This window comes from Portunus trituberculatus, chromosome 5 (assembly GCF_017591435.1).
Source record: "Portunus trituberculatus isolate SZX2019 chromosome 5, ASM1759143v1, whole genome shotgun sequence".
Taxonomy (NCBI): domain Eukaryota; kingdom Metazoa; phylum Arthropoda; class Malacostraca; order Decapoda; family Portunidae; genus Portunus; species Portunus trituberculatus.
Window position 1 is genome coordinate 10,651,576 of NC_059259.1, and position 24,127 is coordinate 10,675,702.

General features: G+C 38.7%; 2 protein-coding genes across 2 annotated transcripts in view; both read right to left on the bottom strand.

Annotated features, from left to right (window-relative positions):
• LOC123515017 (kinesin-related protein 10-like) overlaps window positions 1-14,674 on the bottom strand; it is a 60,552-nt gene extending 45,878 nt beyond the window's left edge. Inside the window, exons 1-3 of the mRNA XM_045273379.1 lie at window positions 13,815-14,674; window positions 12,625-12,747; window positions 857-971 (exon numbers count right to left, since the gene is read on the bottom strand). Of these exons, the coding sequence (XP_045129314.1) occupies window positions 857-971; window positions 12,625-12,747; window positions 13,815-13,821 (245 nt within the window). The 5' untranslated portion in view covers window positions 13,822-14,674. The remainder of the gene's footprint in view (window positions 1-856; window positions 972-12,624; window positions 12,748-13,814) is intronic.
• Window positions 14,675-22,864: 8,190 nt separating this feature from the next.
• LOC123515021 (tigger transposable element-derived protein 1-like) lies at window positions 22,865-24,085 on the bottom strand. Its single transcript, XM_045273393.1, has one exon. It carries the CDS (start codon window positions 24,083-24,085, stop codon window positions 22,865-22,867), a length of 1,221 nt encoding a protein of 406 aa, XP_045129328.1.
• Between the last annotated feature and the right edge of the window lie 42 nt (window positions 24,086-24,127).

Below are 24,127 nucleotides of genomic sequence, written 5' to 3' on the forward strand. Positions count from 1 at the left end.
AGGTTTGAGAAATAGAAATTGTTTACAGAAATTAATATATGGAAGAAAATTAAAGAAATATGAGGTATTTTTATTTCACTTTATTTTATTTTGTTTATAAAAGTAAAGATTAAAAATTAAAAAGAATATGGAGATGTGAGAAATAGAAACGGTTTAGGAAATTAATATAAGGAAGGAAATGAAAGTTAAATGAGGATAAGATCTTTTTATTTACTTTATTTTACTTTTTTATGATTGAAAAGTTAATCATTAAAAAGAAAAAAAGAGGTTTGAGAAATAGAAATTGTTTACAAAAATTAATAAAAGGAGAGAAATGAATGCAATATCTTATTTATTTTCTTTTTCTTTTATGTTTGAAAAGTAAAGATAAAAGATTAAAAAAAATAAAAAGAATAAGATGAGAGAAATAGAAATTGTTTGGGAAATTAATATATTGAAGGAAATGAAAGTGAAATGAGGGCAAGATATTTTTGTTTAATTTATTTTACTTTTTTGTTTTAAGACTAAAAGTAAAAGAACAATCCATTCAGTACTGGGACACATTTCTACCTGAAGATTTATGTACAATTAGACCATTTTACTGACATTAGGAAGGGTCTATGGAGGTCAGAAGATGAATGGCCAGAGTCTTCACTATCTAAATCCCCCACACGAGTTTCTGAAGCTGTATAGAATCACCAAATAGTAAATAGAATGAATATACAAACACATCATGCTACTGAAAAGGCTTAAAATAGAAAGAGTTTGGAAAGATGAGACATTAAAAAGTATATATTTAAAAGTACTAACAATAAAAAAATAATAATAATAACGGTTTGATAAATAGCAAGAAATTCAAGAAGGTAGCGTCCCTCACCTAAAGAGACAAAAGTAAGACCTAACAGTCTTGGCATAGGAGAGGATGTCAGCAAAGGATCTCTGTAGGATGCCCCTCGGATGCTGCGCTGGCCCCATCAGGTACCTGCTCTTGCCTGGGGCAGGATAGGAGTGTAGATGAATGAGTGAGTGTGTGTGTGTGTGTGTGTGTGTGTGTGTGTGTGTGTGTGTGTGTGTGTGTATTTACCTAATTGTATTTACCTAATTGTAACATACGGGAAAAGAGCTATGCTCGTGCTGTCCCGTCTCCATATCTATTAATGTCCAGCTTTTCTTAAAATCATGAATATTCCTTGCGTTGACCACTTCCACGTCTAAACTATTCCATGCTTCCACCCTTCTATGAGGGAAGCTATATTTTTTCACATCTCTCCTATAAGTGGCCATTTTAGTTTTTCCCATGCCCTCTCGACATTCTTTCATTCCACATACACAGATCTTCCCTATCCATTTTTCCATGCCAATCATCACTCTGTATATTGCTATCAGGTCTCCCCTTTCTCTTCTGTTTTCCAGGGTCGGAAGTTGCATTCTTTTCAGTCTGTCTTCATAAGTCAAATCTCTTAAGTCAGGCACCATTTTGTTGCAGCCCTCTGTACTTTCTCTAGTTTCCTTATGTGTTTCTTTAAGTTCGGAGCCCACTGTATTGTTGCATATTCAAGCCTCGGTCTTATCATTGCAGTAATTATTTTCTTCATCATTTCTTCATCTAAATATACGAACGCCACTCTTATGTTCCTCAATAAGTTCAATACTTCTCCAATTATTTTGTTTATATGTCTCTCTGGCGATAGGTCATTGGTAATTGTCACCCCAAGGTCTTTTTCTTCATGACTGGTTTTATGTCTTCATTTCCTATCTTGTACATACTCCTGATTCTTCTTTCACTCTTGCCAAACTCTATTTTCTTGCATTTTGTCGTGTTGAACTCCATTTGCCATGTACAGCTCCATTTCCATATTCTGTCCAAGTCTTCCTGGAGTAGTTCGCAATCTTTGTCACATCTCACTTTTCTTAACAATTTTGCATCGTCTGCAAATAGGCTCACATAACTGGACACCCCATCCACCATGTCATTTATGTAGACCGCGAACATTACTGGTGCCAACACTGATCCCTGTGGAACTCCACTCTCCACCAAGCCCCATTCTGATGGTCTGTCCTTAATTATTGTTCTCATTTCTCTTCCTACCAAAAGTCTTCCATCCATTTTAGTAAACTGCCATGCACTCCTCCTACCATTTCAAGTTTCCAGATCAGTCTCCGGTGTGGTACCTTATCAAAGGCCTTTTTTAAATCCAGATATATTCCATCAGCCCAACCATCTCTTTCCTGTATTACATCTATCACCCTCGAATAGTAACATATCAGGTTTGTCGTGCATGAACACCCTTTTCTAAAACCAAATTGACACTCACAAAGTATGTCATTTTCTCCAAGAAGTCTGTCCATCTATTCTTCACCACCCTCTCACACATCTTAGCTACCACACTTGTAAGTGACACTGGTCTATAGTTCAATGGGTCTCTCTTGTTACCTGATTTATAAATTGGGACAATGTTAGCTCTTTTCCAGTCTTGGGGCACTACACCTTCCCTTAATGAGGCATCAATTACTTCACAAACTTTTTCTGCCAGTTGCTCCCTGCATTCTCTTAAAATCCATCCTGATACCCCATCAGGTCCCACAGCTTTTCTCACTTCTAAACTCCCCATCATATTCTTGATCTCCTCCACAGTTACTTGAAACTCCTTCATAATCCCTTTCTGTTCCATTACCAGTGGTTTGTCAAAAGCAGTCTCCTTTGTGAATACCTTCCGAAAGCATCCATTCATAGCCTCTGCCATTTCCTGGGATCTTCACTGCATACTCCATTTACTTCTAAACTTTCAATACTTTCTCTATTTTTGATGTTGTTGTTCACATGTCTGTAAAAAGCCTTGGTTGGTCTTTACATTTATCAATTATATCCTTTTCTTGTTTCTTTCTTTCTTCTCTTCTAATCAACACATATTCATTTCTTGCTCTTTTGTAACTTTCCCACTGCTTAATCCGTCTTTTCCTTCTCCACCTCTTCCATGCATCCTCTTTTCTTGTTCTAGCCTTTTCACATCTATCGTTAAACCAGTCCTGCTTTCCAACTTCTCTATGTTGTCTTATTGGTACAAATTTTTCTCACCTTCTTTGTATATTTTTATAAATTCCTTCCACTTTTCATTTGCTCCTTAGCACTCTTGAATTTCATCCAATTTGTCTCTTGAAAGAATTTCTTTAGGTTTCCAAAATCTGTCTTGGCATAATTCCATCTTCCCACTTTATATTCTTCATTTCTTCTAGATTTCTCTTCATCTATCACCTTGAACTCCAAAACTGCATGATCACTCTTTGCTAAAGGGCACTCCACCCTCATCTCCTCAATGACCATTGGCTCTGTACTAAAGACCAAGTCCAGTCTTGACGATGCTCCCTCTCCTCCAAACCTAGTATCTTCTTTGACCCACTGAGTTAACACATTTTCCATTGCCAGTGTCAATAGTGTATTTCCCATGTTGTCTCTGATCCTTCCATTGACCAGTCCTCCCAACACACCTCTTTACAATTAAAATCTCCCATCATTATAGTTCGTTCACAGCCACCCAACATTTCTTCCAGACATGTTCCTGTATCACTTATCATTTCTTCATATTCCTGTACTGACCATGCATTTGTCTTAGGTGGTACGTACACCACTATGTAGTGCCTCTTTTTCCTTCATTAGTTTCTGCTCTGATCTTTAGCACTTCTGCCTTTCCCATACCTTCTTTCACTTGATCCACCTTTATATCTTTTTAACCAGCAACATCACTCCTCCTCCCATCTTACCTACTCTATTTCTTTTCCAAACATTATATTTCCTTCTCCAACCATCATCAGGTCTTCTCCTCTCTCAGTTTTGTTTCAGTAAGACCCACAATATCTGGGTTCTTGTCCTCAAGTAATCGTTGAGTTCTAAAATCCCGATATCACTCCATTTATGTTGGAATACATTACATTCCGCTCATACATAAGTTTCTTTAGTCCTTTCTTGCTGTACTTTTCTGGGTTATGAACCACTTCCTCAGTCTCATATCCAAGATTCTCCAGAAAAACTCTTTCTTCTCCTCTTCTGTCCTCTCTTCATTTTTTTCAAAGCCTCCTTTCTCAACTCATTTAACATTTCTCTTTCCTTTTCACCGAGATCTCTTCTCAACCAAATCTTCCTTGTTGTTTCCTGCTGGGCTAGCCTCCATGACTTCTCCACCAATTCATCTACATCCTTTTGTGACTTAAGTTTGATTCTTATTGGCCTCATACCTTCTCCTGTGAACTTTCCAATTCTATGGAAGTCCTCTATTTCTTGTACTAGGTCTTTTCCTCCTCCTGCACCACATTAATGATATTATTTATCACCTTTTTATGTTTTCTCTCTCTCCATTTTACTCGGTGTCTTATCCTCCTCCACACCAAATATCACCACACATCTCTTTTGTCTACAGTTTCCCTCACCAATGTCTCATTTGACTTAATAACCTTCACCACTTTCTCAGCAATCTTCTCTTCTATGATCTGTTGATCTATAATTTCAGCAAGGCCCAAAGTTTTCTCCCAGACTCTTTGATTTCCTTTTCCAGACTTGCAACTTTGTAATTTACCTCCTTTCTTTCCACTTCCTGACTTTTTTTCCATTCAGCCTGCTTCTCCATCACTTTTCCTAAAGATTCTCCACATTTGTCGCAATTCACTTTAATTAGCTTAACTTCCTCTTTCAGTACTTCATTTTCTTTCTTCATATCGGCACACTCTTTCATTACATTGTCATAACTCGTTTCCAGGCCCCATACTTTTCAAACAGTTTTTCAATTTTACCTTCCAACTCCAGAATTTTCTTCACATAAACGCTCTTCTCCATTATTCCTTGAAATCCTGTGAAGTCTGATTCATCTTTCGAGTTCACGGCCGCCATGTTGCGCAGATGTAAACAAACCAGCTGATGGCTCAAACGCAGGCTACAGTTTATATTCACCTTCCCTGGACATTATTTTGCTAATCAACAGTTAACATGACTATATGGAGACGGGACAAACATTACAAGCTCCTTTCCCACCTTGGTTACTCTTAGGCAATGGTAACTGTAGAATTAGAGATGATTGCTCTGGAGCTCAGCGACCACATCCGCCATCGACGGTGTGTGTGTGTGTGTGTGTGTGTATTTACCTAATTGTATTTACCTAATTGTAACATACGGGAAAAGAGCTATGCTCGTGTTGTCCCGTCTCCATATCTATTAATGTCCAGCTTTTTCTTAAAATCATGAATATTCCTTGCGTTGACCACTTCCACGTCTAAACTATTCCATGCTTCCACCCTTCTATGAGGAAGCTATATTTTTCACATCTCTCCTATAAGTGGCCATTTTAGTTTTTCCCATGCCCTCTCGACATTCTTTCATTCCACATACACAGATCTTCCCTATCCATTTTTCCATGCCAATCATCACTCTGTATATTGCTATCAGGTCTCCCCTTTCTCTTCTGTTTTCCAGGGTCGGAAGTTGCATTCTTTTCAGTCTGTCTTCATAAGTCAAATCTCTTAAGTCAGGCACCATTTTTGTTGCAGCCCTCTGTACTTTCTCTAGTTTCCTTATGTGTTTCTTTAAGTTCGGAGCCCACTGTATTGTTGCATATTCAAGCCTCGGTCTTATCATTGCAGTAATTATTTTCTTCATCATTTCTTCATCTAAATATACGAACGCCACTCTTATGTTCCTCAATAAGTTCAATACTTCTCCAATTATTTTGTTTATATGTCTCTCTGGCGATAGGTCATTGGTAATTGTCACCCCAAGGTCTTTTTCTTCATGACTGGTTTTATGTCTTCATTTCCTATCTTGTACATACTCCTGATTCTTCTTTCACTCTTGCCAAACTCTATTTTCTTGCATTTTGTCGTGTTGAACTCCATTTGCCATGTACAGCTCCATTTCCATATTCTGTCCAAGTCTTCCTGGAGTAGTTCGCAATCTTTGTCACATCTCACTTTTCTTAACAATTTTGCATCGTCTGCAAATAGGCTCACATAACTGGACACCCCATCCACCATGTCATTTATGTAGACCGCGAACATTACTGGTGCCAACACTGATCCCTGTGGAACTCCACTCTCCACCAAGCCCCATTCTGATGGTCTGTCCTTAATTATTGTTCTCATTTCTCTTCCTACCAAAAGTCTTCCATCCATTTTAGTAAACTGCCATGCACTCCTCCTACCATTTCAAGTTTCCAGATCAGTCTCCGGTGTGGTACCTTATCAAAGGCCTTTTTTAAATCCAGATATATTCCATCAGCCCAACCATCTCTTTCCTGTATTACATCTATCACCCTCGAATAGTAACATATCAGGTTTGTCGTGCATGAACGCCCTTTTCTAAAACCAAATTGACACTCACAAAGTATGTCATTTTCTCCAAGAAGTCTGTCCATCTATTCTTCACCACCCTCTCACACATCTTAGCTACCACACTTGTAAGTGACACTGGTCTATAGTTCAATGGGTCTCTCTTGTTACCTGATTTATAGATTGGGACAATGTTAGCTCTTTTCCAGTCTTGGGGCACTACACCTTCCCTTAATGAGGCATCAATTACTTCACAAACTTTTTCTGCCAGTTGCTCCTGCATTCTCTTAAAATCCATCCTGATACCCCATCAGGTCCCACAGCTTTTCTCACTTCTAAACTCCCCATCATATTCTTGATCTCCTCCACAGTTACTTGAAACTCCTTCATAATCCCTTTCTGTTCCATTACCAGTGGTTTGTCAAAAGCAGTCTCCTTTGTGAATACCTTCCGAAAGCATCCATTCATAGCCTCTGCCATTTCCTGGGATCTTCACTGCATACTCCATTTACTTCTAAACTTTCAATACTTTCTCTATTTTTGATGTTGTTGTTCACATGTCTGTAAAAAGCCTTGGTTGGTCTTTACATTTATCAATTATATCCTTTTCTTGTTTCTTTCTTTCTTCTCTTCTAATCAACACATATTCATTTCTTGCTCTTTTGTAACTTTCCCACTGCTTAATCCGTCTTTTCCTTCTCCACCTCTTCCATGCATCCTCTTTTCTTGTTCTAGCCTTTTCACATCTATCGTTAAACCAGTCCTGCTTTCCAACTTCTCTATGTTGTCTTATTGGTACAAATTTTTCTCACCTTCTTTGTATATTTTATAAATTCCTTCCACTTTTCATTTGCTCCCTTAGCACTCTTGAATTTCATCCAATTTGTCTCTTGAAAGAATTTCTTTAGGTTTCCAAAATCTGTCTTGGCATAATTCCATCTTCCCACTTTATATTCTTCATTTCTTCTAGATTTCTCTTCATCTATCACCTTGAACTCCAAAACTGCATGATCACTCTTTGCTAAAGGGCACTCCACCCTCATCTCCTCAATGACCATTGGCTCTGTACTAAAGACCAAGTCCAGTCTTGACGATGCTCCCTCTCCTCCAAACCTAGTATCTTCTTTGACCCACTGAGTTAACACATTTTCCATTGCCAGTGTCAATAGTGTATTTCCCCATGTTGTCTCTGATCCTTCCATTGACCAGTCCTCCCAACACACCTCTTTACAATTAAAATCTCCCATCATTATAGTTCGTTCACAGCCACCCAACATTTCTTCCAGACATGTTCCTGTATCACTTATCATTTCTTCATATTCCTGTACTGACCATGCATTTGTCTTAGGTGGTACGTACACCACTATGTAGTGCCTCTTTTTCCTTCATTAGTTTCTGCTCTGATCTTTAGCACTTCTGCCTTTCCCATACCTTCTTTCACTTGATCCACCTTTATATCTTTTTAACCAGCAACATCACTCCTCCTCCCATCTTACCTACTCTATTTCTTTTCCAAACATTATATTTCCCTTCTCCAACCATCATCAGGTCTTCTCCCTCTCTCAGTTTTGTTTCAGTAAGACCCACAATATCTGGGTTCTTGTCCCTCAAGTAATCGTTGAGTTCTAAAATCCCCGATATCACTCCATTTATGTTGGAATACATTACATTCCGCTCATACGTAAGTTTCTTTAGTCCTTTCTTACTGTACTTTTCTGGGTTATGAACCATGTGTGTGTGTGTGTGTGTGTGTGTGTGTGTGTGTGTGTGTGTGTGTGTGTGTGTGTGTGTGTGTGTGTGTGTTAGGTAAGGTTTCCTTTTTTCTTTGCAGGTAAATAAATGAGAATGTGAATGGATATTGAAATGATGGAGAAGGATTAAGTTGAGGAAACTGTGAAGATGAAGGAAAAAGGAAAATATAGGTAGAGGAAACAATAAAATGAAGGAGGAGGTACAGTAAGTCCTCGTTATACAGTACATATGCATTCCTGAAAACCTTACTGCACATCGAATTTACCGTATACCGAACCCATTATAACATGTAATAATAGGGAATGCGTTCCAGTCATAAGTCACCCCTACAGAAATGAAAATACACTTAACCCTCGGCTATCGCACCTAATTGGAACTGAAATAGCCGTGCCATAGCCGAAAACGCATAGCCGAATTGAACAACTCAGAGACTGTGTTTCATCTTGGCGGGAAGGCGGTTTTGGCCAATGAGCGCTCAGATATCCCATGACGTCATGGCTGGGCGTGCGATAGCAGGCATCTGAGGTCGCGATAATGAAATTTTAGCAGCTTTTCATGGGTGCGTGATAGCAATAAAACGCGATAGCTGAAGTCGCGATAGCCGAGGGTTGACTGTACATGAAAATAATCATTAAAAAAAAAAGGTAAAGTGCTGCTCAAAAGAAGTAAATAAAAATGTTTTTATTTACCTTTCAATCGCCATGTATTCTATCAGATGATGTCCCTCCCGAGGCTACGGGACAGTGGGGATTTCAGCCCTTACTCATCTTCCGCCGAGTGGGCAGACAAGGACAAGACGTTGTCGTCTGCACTGTCGGAAGCAGATGTAAAACTGTAGCAGGATCGGCATGTTTCAATGGCTTGAAGAAAGAGGATATTGAGGAAGGGCCAGCTGTAGCAGGGTCGACAGGTGTGATAGGGATGGCATGTCTGATTGGCTTGAAGAATGAGTAGATGTAGGACTGTTTATTTTTCTTGTTTTTTCATCATAGATTTCTTGATAAATCTTGACACTTTTCTCTACGTCATGAGCCACTTTGCTACTCCTGGCAGGATTTGGGTCACATTCCTTCAGGGTTTCCAGAGCTTTTTCGATACCACTGAGACATTCTCTAAGAGTTTTGTTGTCAAGCCACGCACAGGTTCTTCTTCCTCGTCTCCCTCTTCTGCCTCCTGTGATGCCTTGTCTAGCTCTATAAGTTCATCATTTGAGAGAGATTCAGCATGGCTTTCCAAAAGATCTTGAATATTATCATCATCAACTTCATTGAAGCCAGCCCTATGGTACAGATTTACTATATCATTTCTGATCACACCGATGTTGTCTTCAGTGAAGCCTGGGAAGTCATGCGTGCATTCTGGCTATACTTTATTCAATGCCAAGTTCATGGTAGATGTCTTCACTTTGTACCAAGATGACTTAATGTTATCTAAGGCGTGCTTGATGTTATATGACTTCCACCATTCACTGATAGTGGGTTTGCCAGGCCCATCAGTGCCCTTTATCAGTTGCTGCATGGTTTGCCGCTGGTAGTAGGTTTTTAGTGTTTGCCATGATTATCATGAATATATTTGTGCTTACATTAGACCCTTTAATATTCCATTTATTCATCTAATTAGTAATGCATGTAAGTAAAATGTAATGCAGTTAAAAAAAAGGGGAAAGAGATAACAAGTTCCAAGGGTGGTCAAGTTAAAGTCAGTACTGTGAGTGGCGGGGAGGTGTGGCATGGATGACACACTGGGACCATCTCGGATGACATGAGCGGATACCGTATCTGAATTTTTCTTACCGTATATCGAATTGAGGGTAGTAATTTCCAAATACTGTAACTGTGAATTTACCATATAACGAAGACTTACTGCATGCATAAGTATAAAAACCATACAAAAAAAAAAGTATTAATAGTTAGCATGAAAATAGCTGTAGAAGACTGAGCTGCAACACTCTGGTGGTGAGAAAGAGGCTGAAGACAGTCAGTCAGAGGAGGGGAGTTGATGAGACGAAAAGCTTTTGATTCCACCTTATCTAATGAAATTGTGTGAGTGGAAGGCCCCCAAACCAGGGCTGGCAATATATATTTTTTCCTTTTGACAATTTTTTTTTTCTTATTCAGATCTATTTGATTTAAAACAATTTTTTCAAGATTTTAAATGTTGTGGGATATCTGATTGCTAAAGGACATTTTTAGGATATCAATTACAAAAAGAATAAGCTGCATAAAAGTAAAAAATACAATTATATAACATGAAATGATGAAATGCAAATGGAAATTATAGGGAGCAGTGTTATATAGACTTGCCATAAGTATACAAGGAACACTATAAGCCTACATGTAGCCTATATCACTCTACAGTCAGTGCCAAATGACTTCAGAACTGCAAACTGCATGTAAACACAAATTCCACGTGCTAATGAGAAATATGCAACACTTGTTCCTGTCATTATGAAGTTTCAGGCAAAATCACTTTCTTTCCAGGCGTTCAGGTTTACCGAGTCAGTGACCAAGATCCTGACAGCTATTGAGTGGTGGGATTCACACACAGCCATGTTAGACAGTGATATTCTGTTATCAGTGTGTAAACTCCTAACTGCAGTAGCCACATCATCAAGAGTTGAAAGAGTTTTCTCCTCCTATGGACTTGTACACACAAAATTAAGGAACTGCCTTGGTACTGAGAAGGCAGCCATGTTATTGTGGTTCTAAAAAAATGAACTGAAATGTAAATAATAATTAATCATAGACTTCATGGATTAATGGAAAATACAGTCTCTTTTTGTTCTTATACATTTAACTGCAAAGGACAGGTAACTCTTGATTTACGCGTGTTTGATTTACGCGTTTTTGTTATAATACGACCAAAAAATTATCATAATTTAATTTGCGCGATCGGTTTGCTTATACACGATTTGGCCCAACCACATTTTCAAACTGAGCACCAGACGCAATTTCAAGCTGCGCGCCAGAGAGTTCCACAGCTGGCCGATAGGTGGGAGCTCCGCTCTTCTCGTGCCTCATTTGCAGTCTGCCAGCACTGAGTACAGACAGAATCTCTTCAATCTGCCTATAATTCACCAAGATGGCCTCAAAATGCCCTTCATCTTCTGCGTTTGAGGTTATTTTTGATAAGTGGATTTTTGATAAAGTGGTCAAGCTCAGAGGAAGATGGTGAGTGACTGTGGTGTGAGTGGTGAAGGCAGTGACGCAGTGAGTGTTGTGTTAACATATTCTTTTTGTTGTTTTCTCTTATTATTTTTTGCTTTCTCTTATTATTTCTTGCTTTTCCCTTTACTTTAAATACACTTCTAGTATTTAGAATGGTAAATAATCAAAACATCTTAATTTAGCCAAATAAATAGAGTATTTTGTAAGAATTATTTTTGACCACATCCCGCATCCCCCTATTATCTATTGTTTCTTATGAGAATTACATGTTTGTTTTACGCAAATTTTGATATACGCGATGCCTCTTGAAATGCATCTATAGCATAAATTGAGTTACCTGTACTTTCTTTTTGCTAATGGAAAACAGTCATCTTTATTTTTTGTTCTTATATATTCAACTACAAAATTTCTCTGCAAACTTGCAAGGTATATAATTTTTATTTTTTGTCACTTCTATGCTTAAGTATGCTACAATAATAAAAATTATGTTCATAATTTCTGTAACTTCTTAATACAATAATAAAATTTGATTATAAAATCCAGTCTTAACATTATTCATACCATTTCAATTTCTAAAGCATAATACAAAATTTATTTAATCACTGATGTTTTAAAAAAAATCAACTGATTAAAATCATGATTTAAATCAAGATTTAAATCAGCCAACCCTGCCACAAACACACAAAGAGTACTCCATACAAGGATGAATAAGGCCCTTGTACAGGGTGAGAAAAACTGGCACACACACCAAATTTCATACAAGTTGTTTTAGCAAGACATGAGATGTGAAGTTTCCAGTTAAGATTGTGAGTAAAGGACAGACTGTGGATATTCAGTGTGGAAGAGGGAGACAGCTGAGTGTCACAGAAGAAGAGGTGATAGTTGTCTGGAAGGTTGTGTTGAGTTGCTAGATGGAGAATTGAGTTTTCTGAGGCATTGAACACTTACAAGGCACATATTCAGACACTCTTTGCTCTCTCACCACAACTATTTTCAAGGGCCACCAAGATGATAGCAGGGTTTTCAATAGTGTTTCTACCATTAATGGTGAAGAAATCTTGTCACTCTGCCTCTAGAATCATTAAAAAAAAAACTCAAGTAAATTCAAATAAAACCTTCTGAAATAGTGGCGGTAAAGCACAGAGGTGTTTGAGGATGCAAGCTTAACCCCTTCAGTGCCAGGGCATGTTTTTATATTCATTCTGGTTAGTATTTGGCAATTTTTAAACAGCTTCAGAAACTTACATGGGGATTAAAAAAAAGCAAAGACTCTGGCCATTAATCTTGTAACCTCCATAGACCCTTCATAATGTAAGCAAAATCGTCTAATCACACCCAAAGCTCAAGGTAAAAATGCATCCCAGTACTGAAGGGGTTAAGTCATTGAAGAAGAGAGGGGCAGTAACACAGGGCTTACCAGTGTGTGAAGGACCATAGAGGATGATGGCCACACTGTTTTGAGTACTGCAGAAGTGTTTGACAGCAGCCCTCACCGCCACAGAGTAAATTGTCTTGTTGGATGCCTTCACAAACACTCGATCTGCAGGGAAACAGGAAAAAAATACCTCAAAAACACAGGGAAACAAAGGAGAATGATGAGAGAAATGGAAAATAGAAGTAAAGCAGGAAAAACAAAGAAAGGAATAAGGAAACAAGTGGATAAGTGGTGGGGGAAAAATAGAGAAAAAAAAAGGAAAAGAGGAAACAGCAGCACTATACAAATAAAGACAAGGATTTAAGAGGCTACAGTGGAAGTTACTGGGGTTTTGAAGGTGTTTTTGTGGTTTTAAGAGTAATTCAAGAGGTTCTAATAGAAGTTATTGATGTTTTGAAGGTGTTTTGTGGTTCTAGGAATAAATTAAGAGGTTCTGGTAAAGTTATAGGGGTTTTCAAGGTGTTATTGTGGTTCTAAGGGTAAATTAAGAGGTTCTGGTGGAAATTATTGTGGTTTTCAAAGATCTTTTCATAATTCTAAAAGGTTTTAGTGGAAGTTATTGGTGTTTTCAGTGTGTTATTGTGGTTCTAAATGGTTTAACAGGTTCCAGAGGGTGTTATTGGGGGTTTTTAAGGATGTTTTCATCATTCAAAAGGTTTTGGTAGAAGTTGTTGGTGTTATCAAGGCATTTTGGGGTTTTCTGGATAAATTATGAGGTTCTGGTGGAAGTTATTGGGGTTTTCAAGGTGTGTCTGGTTCTAAGGGTAAATTGTGTAGATCTGGTGGAAGTTATGACATTTTTATAACTAAAATGTATTTTTTCACTTACCTGGCAATGAATGCACTGTCTCCTTGAGTCTGTTAATGACTAAAAAAAATCACCCCCCATGTGCACAAATCAGTGCACTGTTTTCCTATTCCTTCCCGTGGTAACCATCTTCATACCCCTCTTCTCAATGACCGTGAGAAAAAAAACTCAGAAGAGAAGCATTGCATGGGGAGGAAGCATGGCAGTGTGTGTAGAAGGAACAGATAAGTGAAAAAATACATTTTAGTTATAACAATGTCATTTCACACAAGACCTGTTCCTTCTACTATAGACAGATTCCCACATTTAGGCGCCAAGGAGATTGGCCATGGGTAAAAAAGTCCAAAGTATTCATGACTCTTACCAGTCATGTATGGAAGTCACGCTGGGAAGAATGCTGGGTAGTGCTGTCGTAGCGTCTCCCAATAGATCCATGCCACAATCAGCAAACTGGTTTGGAGTGTAGGAGGGTGTGGCACGAAGCAGCAGACATTAAGGTACGACGCTGCCAGCCGCCATGACGGGTCCTAGGGAGAAGATCCCGTCCTAGACCCTGAGGACTGCCTTAAGGTAGTGAGTGGCGAAAACGGACTGCGTTCGCCAGCAGGCCACTGCCATTACATCAGCCACTGCTTTGTTAGTGGACCACAGTAGCGACACTGCCACACTCCATACGTCATGTGCTCTTACCCGGAGTGTAGGTCCCACATGATCAGGGAAATCCCCATGAGCAGCCTGTATCAACTGCTGGAGAAGTAAGAGATGGCCGTCTTGGAGAGAGAGAGGGCGAGTGGGGTCCCAGACCGAGAGGAAAAGGTGCCTAGGCCTAGAACGGGACTGTGTCCTGTGAAGGTACTACCACAGAGCACAAACAGGACAGAGGAACTGTTCGTCGTCATTGGAGCAGACAGCCTTCGAAAGACTTGTCAGGACGAACTCCTGGGGAAGTGGATTAGATGGAGTCTGTGTCTTGGCCACAAAGTCAGGAAGGTAAGACAGCACCCGTGTGCGGACTGAATGGTGCAGGGACTCTACGGTGCAGACTCAGCGTCACAGATTTCAGTTACTCCGTAGAGTCCATACTATGCTCAGACCACCTGATTCAGCTGCCACTCCCTCTAATCCTTATACCCTTGGGAGAATGGGAGGGTCATGGGCATTCCGCCACGCAGAGTCCCTGTGACACAAGAGTCCCCGTGCCTCTTAGACCTAGAACTCTCTCTCTCTCTCTCTCTCTCTATATATATATATATATATATATATATATATATATATATATATATATATATATATATATATATATATATATAGATAGATAGATAGATAGATAGATAGATAGATAGATAGATAGATAGATATAGATACATCAATAAATTACATCTAATTTATTATTTTCATTTATATTGATACGAGATGGAGACGGAGGACAAAATAAATCGGTTAAGGAGGTGGAGGAAGAGGAGGAGAAGGAAGATTGTTTGTTTGATTGATAAATTTATTGTAGGAGGATCAACGAACTTCCTGGAAAATATATTGAGAAAAGAACACCTGCATAGGAACAGGGGAAAGGCAGGAGTGATGAATGGAAGGAAAACAAGACTGGAAGAGAGAGAGAGAGAGAGAGAGAGAGAGAGAGAGAGAGAGAGAGAGAGAGAGAGAGAGAGAGAGAGAGAGAGAGAGAGAGAGAGAGAAGAAAAAACTCAAGTTGAAAGGGAGTAAAAAATGTAGAAATGGTGGTAAGGAATGTAAACCCCTCCTCTCTCTCTCTCTCTCTCTCTCTCTCTCTCTCTCTCATGACTTGGCTCGTTCATCGCCTACAGAGGCGTTTTACTGGTATATAGTGCACCTATTCCCTTTACTGAAGTTTTTGAGATATTTTGATTTGAAAACTATGCCAGAGTCACAAGAAGTTTTTTTTATCTTATTCACACATACAAAACCCATGCCTCTTTCATTGGTCACCTTCCTAGTGAGAGATTGGTGGTACCTGTATTACTCAGTCCTCCTGACTCTGGTACTACTATGAAAAAAAAAAATAAATAAATATGTATATAAATAAAAAAATAAAAAAAAGTGGTCTAATTCTCCTTCAGTTTTTATGCTTGCTCCACTGCTAAAACAACAACTTTATTGACGGAGCCCTCACTCATGAATAAATCTATATTCATTCACTTTATCATATTCATAATCAACACCATGCATTTCCACTTCATTATATAAAATAGCCATAAATAGAAAAAATATAAGTTTTAAAATGTTTATTTACAAAGTTTTATTCTTATAGATACTATATTGATCAATGTTCAAACATAGTCAGCCTACTGTGTGTTCAGTGTCATACACTTCACCAGTTTCTAAATATGGAAGATTTACAAGAACGCAGCTATCCAGTTTACTCAACAATGTTTTTAATCTCTTAATTTATTAATCACTTGGTATTTTTTCTGACTTGAGGAACCTTTCTCCTAGACAAGTGGTGCTTCCTCGTTATGACGACCTTATGGTGTTCCTTCTGGTACTTAGCAGCAAGGACACATATGTCAGGATGACTGGGGAGAGTATTCCCAAATCCATTGTGCCATCCCTCGATAGAATTGTTTGTACATGGGAGCTCTTCCTTCACCCTATTGTACATGTTCCAGCTCGTGTGGGAGAATGTGCCTCTAGTCACTAATGTGTCATTAATTCTCTGGCCAACGTAGGTGTCTTGAAAATATTTTATAAAGTCCATTAATTCATCATTCCTGCCCGCTTCATCTTGGAGAATTAAAGACATGTATCTATACACTTCCGGGGGGCACAAAAGCAAGAGCAAGCAGTCTCTTCACTCTTAAAGCAAATTCTCCTTGTTCTATGTATTTGGCACTAAGTCCCAAGCTCTGGATGCATCTCCACGCCAATTGCCCTAGATCAGTGGTTCTCAAACTATGGGTCGTGACCCAAAGTTGGGTCACAGGGACACAGGAACATTATCATACTTTCAGTGTTTCAGTGTATTTCAGTTACTTAATTGAATTATTCTTCTTTAACCACAAATTACTTTTGTTATGTATGTTCATCTTCCCCCCACCTCCCTCCTCCTGGGCCCCACGTAATGGTGTCTCTGACAGGAATGACTCCTGTATCAAGCGCGTATGTTGGACTGGCAGTGGGCCCATGCAGGCTCGTGTATATAACTATATATCATTGTACATATTCTTTCTCTTTACTTTACTCTGGGTCGCGAAGGAATGAAATGTTCCAAATAGGGTCGCTCATGAAAACGTTTGAGAACCACTGCCCTAGATAAAAAAAACAGCCTGCAATTTCAGCAGCAGGGAAGCACTCTTCGAAGGCGTTCATCGCTGTTTTTTCACTCTTCGAAGGCGTTCATCGCTGTTTTTTCAAAGTCTGTCATGATTGAAGATGGACAAGGAACAGTGTTACCGGGAATTAGTTATAATACCTTATTCAGCATTTTTCTATATGAAAGTTCACTCTTTCCCGATAATGATACATATATACACGGATACGTAACACCATCGTAGTATGTGTTGAGACTGTATTGCTGCATATAGCCCACTGGATTACTCTGAAGGTCCCATCACCAAACCAGTGTTGCAACTGTGCCAGGAAGTGAAGGTCTGTGTCTGAAGCAAATATCATAATTCCATCCTCTTCGTACTGAAGAAATGGGCCTCCTGAAATCGTCCTTCTGAAGGGCGCCAGTTCCCGCACACCTGCTTGCTGTTGCTCCCGTCTAAGTGTCCTCTTGATGGTGTCGACTGTCAGGAGGAGATGAGCTCAACTAACTTCAACCTGGGCATAACAAGTGTCGACTATATGACTGATGGGTTCTGCCGTGTTTGCCACACACTCCTTCATGGCTGATAACATAACCTCCACCTCCACTCTTCCAGGAACTATGTGATGGTTATGAGCAGGGTTGTGCAACTTGCTGATCATGCTGTTGATGGTGATGACTCTTGAAGTGCAGTCTCTGTTAACACACCTCCAGCTTATTTGCTCCTTCTGTTCCTTATCCTTTGTGAACACATGCTGCCCGACAATCAACTTAAGGTTTCCCCTGTAAGCTGGTATGATGTGGCATACATCAGAATGGCTGAAAGGTGAGGGAAGTAGAGGATAATCGTCACTGATCCCTTCGTAGGACGATACGCCAGGTTCTGGATATGGTGGTAAAGGCAGCTCCTGCTCTGGTGTATGGTGCTCCATGATGCTCAGCTGACTGATGTGATGTGGAAGAGGTCAAGAGACTTCATGTTACACCTCACTGCAAACAGGGAGTGGCTGTTCGTGGGGGCTGGGTTTGACCTCACCTGACAGCCCATCCTCTTGTTTATAGTCAGTTCTGTACAGGGTAGGGCAGGTAATGTCATTTACCTCTAATAATGCTGCCAAATAAATTTTCACACATGCGTCTCTCTTATTTTCCATTCATGTACTATTTGAAAGTGATGTTTTATGTTTGCTGTACATAGTAAAGGAGGCCACATAGTACAATATGTGTTGATGTTTAGAATTATAACGATTTATCTAAATTCTGTATGACATGTGGCAGGCGCTTTTACCAATGTTGCCATGATGTGGTGATGGGCCCCTTGGGGTCCTCTCTCAGGTCGTGTAAGGTCACATGTCACGGGTCACACCCCACTTCCTCTCTCGTTACCAAGCAAGATGGAAGCTACAACCCTGACTTTTACCTCATATAAGTGGTGTGAAAAAAAAATTGAAAATGGATAATAAATATATACTAACTGAAAGCAATATAAATGAAAATAATAAATGAAATGTAATTTATCCATCTATCTGTGTGTGTGTGTGTGTGTATTTACCTAGTTGTAGTTTTACAGGGCCTGGGCTTTATGCTCGTGTGGTCCCATCTCCATATCCATACTTATCCAATTTTTCTTTAAAACTATGTACACTCTTTGCTGACACCACTTCCTCACTCAAACTGTTCCACGTCTCAACACATCTTTGCAGGAAACTAAATTTTTTAACATCTCTCAGACATCGTCCCTTCCTTAGTTTCTTACTATGCGATCTTGTGTTTCTAAAGTCATATTCTTCTCTCAGGATCAGTTTCTCATTATCCACTTCATCCATTCTGTTAATCAATTTATAAACTTGTATCAGATCCCCTCTCTCTCTTCTCTGCTCCAAGGTTGGTAGATCCATAGCCTTTAGTCTCTCCTCATATGTCATCCCTTTAAATTCTGGAACCATTCTTGTAGCCATTTTTTGTAGTCTCTCTAATTTTCTTATGTGTTTCTTTTTATGAGGAGTCCACACAACTCCTGCATATTCCAATCTAGGTCTTATTTTAGTACTTATCAATTTCTTCATCATTTCCTTGTCCATATAGTGAAATGCTACTCCAATATTCCTTAGCAAATTATACGTCTCTCTGAAAATTCTATCAATATGGCTTACCGGTTGATTATTTTCTTCCATTGTCACTCCCTTTTTTACTTTTTCTAGTTCTACTCCATCTCTCATCTTATAGATTCCCACTGGTCGTCTTTCACTTTTTCCCATTTCCATGACATGGCTTTTGTCCACATTGAATTCCATCTCCCATTTTTTGCTCCATTTCCAGATCTTGTTTAAGTCTTCCTGTAGTATTTCACAATCCTCTTTTTGTTTAATGACTCTGCACAGTTTCGCATCGTCCGCAAACAGATTTATGTAGCTGTTCACTCCCTCTGGCATGTCATTTATATATACGAGAAAAAGTATTGGTGCCAATACTGAACCCTGTGGCACTCCGCTGACTACTGTTCTCCACTTGGACTTCATATCTTTAACTATCGTCCTTATTTCTCTCCCCCTTAAGTAATTCTTCATCCATCTCAATGTGCTTCCTTTTAAGCCACCCTTCTCTAACTTCCATAGTAATCTTTCATGTGGCACTTTATCAAAAGCCTTTTTTAGATCTAAATAAATACAGTCAACCCATCCCTCTCTCTCTCTTGTACTTTATCAACTATTCTAGAGTAGAAACTCAGTAAATTTGTCACACATGACCGACCTTTTCTAAAACCAAATTGGCTATTTGATAATATTTTGTTGTCTTAAAGAAACTCAATCCATTGTTTCTTTATTACTTTTTCACACATCTTGCATATTACACTAGTTAGTGATACCGGTCTGTAATTTAAAGGTTCTTTCTTCCTACCGCTCTTATATATGGGAACCACCTCAGCTCTTTACCACTCCACTGGCACTGTTCCATTTTCTATTGAGCATTTTATGATGTTGTATATTGGACTTGCTAGTTCTTCCCTACATTCTTTCAGTATTCTGCCTGAGACTTCATCTGGTCCCATTGCCTTTTCCTCATCTAGTTCCGTCATCAATTTTTTTATTTCAAGCTTGGTTACTTTAATCTCTTTCATATAGACAGTCTCTCTATTACCCTGTGGTCTTTCAAATTTGGATTCCTTAGTAAAGACCTCATGAAATTTACTATTTAACAGTTCTGCCATACTTTTGGGTCTTCCACCATTCCGTTTTCTCCTTTTAACCTTTCTATTGTTTCTTTTTGTCTTATTTTTCCATTTATGAATCAGTAGAACAATTTTGGTTGTTCCTTACATTTTTCGACAATGTCCTTTTCATAGTTCCTTTCTTCTTCCTTTCTCACCTTAGCATATTCATTTCTTGCTGTTTTGAAGTTTTCCTTATTTTCTGGATTTCTGTTTCTTCTCCACCTTTTCCATGCTCCATCTCGTTTCTCCTTTGCCCTAGCACATCTTGCATTAAACCAATCTTTCTTTCCTTCTTCTTTAGGTCTATATTTCAAAACATATTCCCTGACCCCAGTTTTGTATATTTCCAAAAATAAGTTATATTTCTCTTGAACCGTTAATGAGTTTTCCATCTCCTCCCAGTTTACGTTTTTAAAATAGTTCTTGAGATTCTCAACATCAGCCTTTCTGTAATTTAATCGGTCTCCTTTGTATGATTCATCTCTATCTTCCTTTCCTTCTTCTATATCCATTTCTAATATTACATGGTCACTCTTTCCCAATGGGCACTTGTATCTTATATCATCGTTAATTGGTATATCCCTTGTAAAAACTAGGTCTAATCTTGCCGGCTCATTGTTTCCTCTGAATCTCGTGTTTTCCTTTACTCTTTGGACCATCAAATTATCTATCATTAGGTTCAGGAATCTATCTCCCAGGCATCTTCCCCATACCACTTTCATAAATTTTCCCAGTCTACCTCCTTACAGTTGAAATCTCCTACCAATATCACTTTTCTCCTTTCCTTAATGATTCTTGTAACCCTCCTTATTGTGTCATCTATCATGTCTCTATATTCTTGATTAGTCCATGAGTTTGTTTTTTACAGGACTCCAATGAAGTCATCTACTCTAAGGCTCTTTCCTATGTCTTGTGGCACATATGTTCCAATGATTGTTAACTCCTTTTTGTTAATATGCATCTTAACATACAGTATTTCTGATTTTCCTTCACCAAACTCCACTTGATTTACCACTATCTCCTTCCTTAACATCATCATGACTCCTCCTCCTTTACCCACTCTGTCTCTCCTCCATATATTATACCTTTTATCTATGTCTATTTTTATTGCCTCATTTAACTTTGTTTCCACCAGGCATACAATATCTGGTTCTTCTTTCTTTATGTAATCTCTTAATTCTAATTTACTAGATAAAATCCCATCTATGTTTGTATACATCATTTTTAATCTCTTGTTCTTATAATTTTTAGTTAAACTTGCTCCATTTTTTTCTCTTCTTTCTCTTTTATATACCATTTCCTTATCCTGTCTCCTATAATTCTCCAAAAAAATGCCTTCTTCTCCTCCTCTGACCTTTCATTATTTTTTCTCTTGCTTCTGCCACCAGTTCATTGTGTCTCTTCCTTTCCTCCTCGTTTCTATTTTTCTTTATATATATATATCTTTGCAACCTTCTGTTTCTCTGAGTTTCGTTTTTCTATATAGTACTTCTTCTGCTGCTACTTGTGATTTTAGTAATATCTTAATTGGTCTCACTGTTCCTTCTTGATATGGTCCCATTCTATGGATTTCTTCTACTTCCTCTTCTAAGTTCTGTCTATTCTCGTCATTCAGATGTTTTAGTAGGTCTTTTACTGATTTCATTTCGTCTTTTTCCCTTCTTGGTCTATATTTAACATTTTTTTCTTTCAGTCCAAAAATAATTACACTTCTTTTTTTCCGCAATTTCTTACTAATTTTCTTTTTTCTTGAGGACTCCTATCATTTTGCTTGTCATATTTTCATCTCTTTCTTTTAACTGTTCTTGAAATACTTCTTGAAATGATTCCTTGTCTTTCTTATCTTGGATTCTCCATGCTTGTATTTCTTTTTTAATCACGTCTTGTACTCTTTCTTCTTCTTTGTTAACTAGATCTTTTAGCTTCTCTTTTTCTTTCTCGGCTTTACCGAGTCCTTCTTCCATCAATTTCTTGTAGTTCGCTATTTGGACTTTTAATTCTTCATTTTCTGTTCTTAGCCTAGTTTCGTTTTCTTCCACTCTTTTTATCCTTTCTTTCAATTTCTGGAGCTCTTTATCCTGTTCTTCATTCTCTTTCATTCCCATACTCTCCTTTATCAATTTATCTAATTTACGTTCGATAGTCAAGACTCTATCAAATAGTGAAGTTTGCTCCGTATCAAAGCCTTCAAATTCTCTTTCTCCCTCACCAACATTGTCATCATCAGCTTTCATTCTTTCCCTTGTCACATACCTGCATTTAGATGGAATATCTTTCTCACTCATTATTATTTAACACTGTATATATATACATACATACATACATATATATATATATATATATATATATATATATATATATATATATATATATATATATATATATCCCGCTTAACGAAGGGGTTACGTTCCTGAAAAACACTTCGTTAAGCGAAACTTCGTTAAGTGAACCAACTATAACATTTTGACCCGAATTTTTTTTTTTTTTTTTTTAAGACGAACTAACATTGAGAGTAAACAAAGCGAGAATGCATCATAGTACAGTGAAAGGTTTAATGAAAGTAAAAATTACGAAGTTAAACATTTAAGCAGTTTAATCATGATGTACACTAATGTATCTATGTAACTAACTTTATGGCTGATTATCTTAAATTTATGAAGGGAGGGAGAGTCTTCTTCTTGGAGGTAGGTTGGGGCCGTGAAGGCTATATGTCACAGCCTCTAGTGCCTCAAAAGTGCAGTATGCGGTGGCCTGCAGGCGACACTGAGACACAAGGGAGGGAGAGTGGAAAGACACTAGCCGGCAACTGTGGGATGTCAACAAACGGCGCATCATTGTACCGCATACAAAACTTACACACCATTTAAGCATCTTATTTTACAACAAATTATAAATAGTAGTGCAAATATTACTTATACATTCAGTCAGAATCTGATGAATAGCTGATGCTTATGACATCTGGTGAGTCTTGGTCACGGGGGAATGAAGTGGACGCCACAGGAGAGGAGGGCGTGTATGACCTTGAAGAGATGGACTGAGCAATATCTCTTGAGAGTGAAGGTGTTGGTGACACTGATGATTTGGTGGAAGGAGTGGATGGCCTGAAGTAAGACTCGATTGATGGTTGTGTAGCCTTGCGTCTCTTCGCAGCCAATATTTCTTTGTAAAAACCGAGTGCTTTTTCTATCTCATGGGCTGCAGTAAAACTCCTGGCATAATTTGGATCCACTTCTTTCAATGAATCAATGGCACTCTCTATTTTGCAAAAAAATTCTTGCAAAAAGTTAATTGTTAGCACTCGTTCTTTCTCAGGTTTGGTCGTTTCCTGGTGAGCTCGCTCATTTAACATTTCCTCAAGTTCTTTGTTAGTCAGGGGTTTCCTGTGGCTGTCCAGCAACTCCTGAACATCTTCTTCATCCACCTCCTCAAAGCTAGCACGGTGTGACAGCCGAACAATGTCTTTACGGAGGTCGGTGACGCTGACAGGGACGAATCCAGTAAAGTTAATGACCACTTCAGGCCAAACTTTACTCCAGGCTGCATTCATAGTTTTGTTATCCACCTCATTCCATGCCGTTGTGATGTTATCAATCCCTTTCTTGATGTTATAATTCCGCCAGTATTGCTGGATAGTGACCTCAGGATTGCTGTCCAGTGTCTGCACCAGCTGAGCCATAGTGTGTCGCTGGTAATAGGCTTTAAAGGTAGCGATGACAGACTGATCCATGGGCTGGATTAAGGATGTAATATTTGGTGGCAAAAAAAGGACTTCTATGTTATCAGCCCAATCTTCCGTGGCACGTGGGTGGCTTGGTGCATTATCAATGAGCAGCAGGAATCGGTTAGCTATGTTATTTGCTGCTGCATATTCCTTTAATGTTGGTGAGAGATACTCACACACATAATCTTGGCAAAGGGACGAAGTGAGCCAAGCCTTCTTATTTGATTTCCAAATAACTGGAAGTTGTGCCTTTGTGAAGCCCTTCAGTGCCCTAGGGTTCTCTGACTGGTAAATAACGAAAGGTTTCAGCTTTAGGTCGCCCTCAGCATTACCACCGAGTGTGAGAGTTAGCCTATCCTTGGCTGCCTTAAATCCTGGAGCTTTCTCTTCTTCCTGGGAGATGAAGGTCTTTGATGACATTTTTTTCCAATACAGGCCAGTTTCATCTAGATTAATTACCTG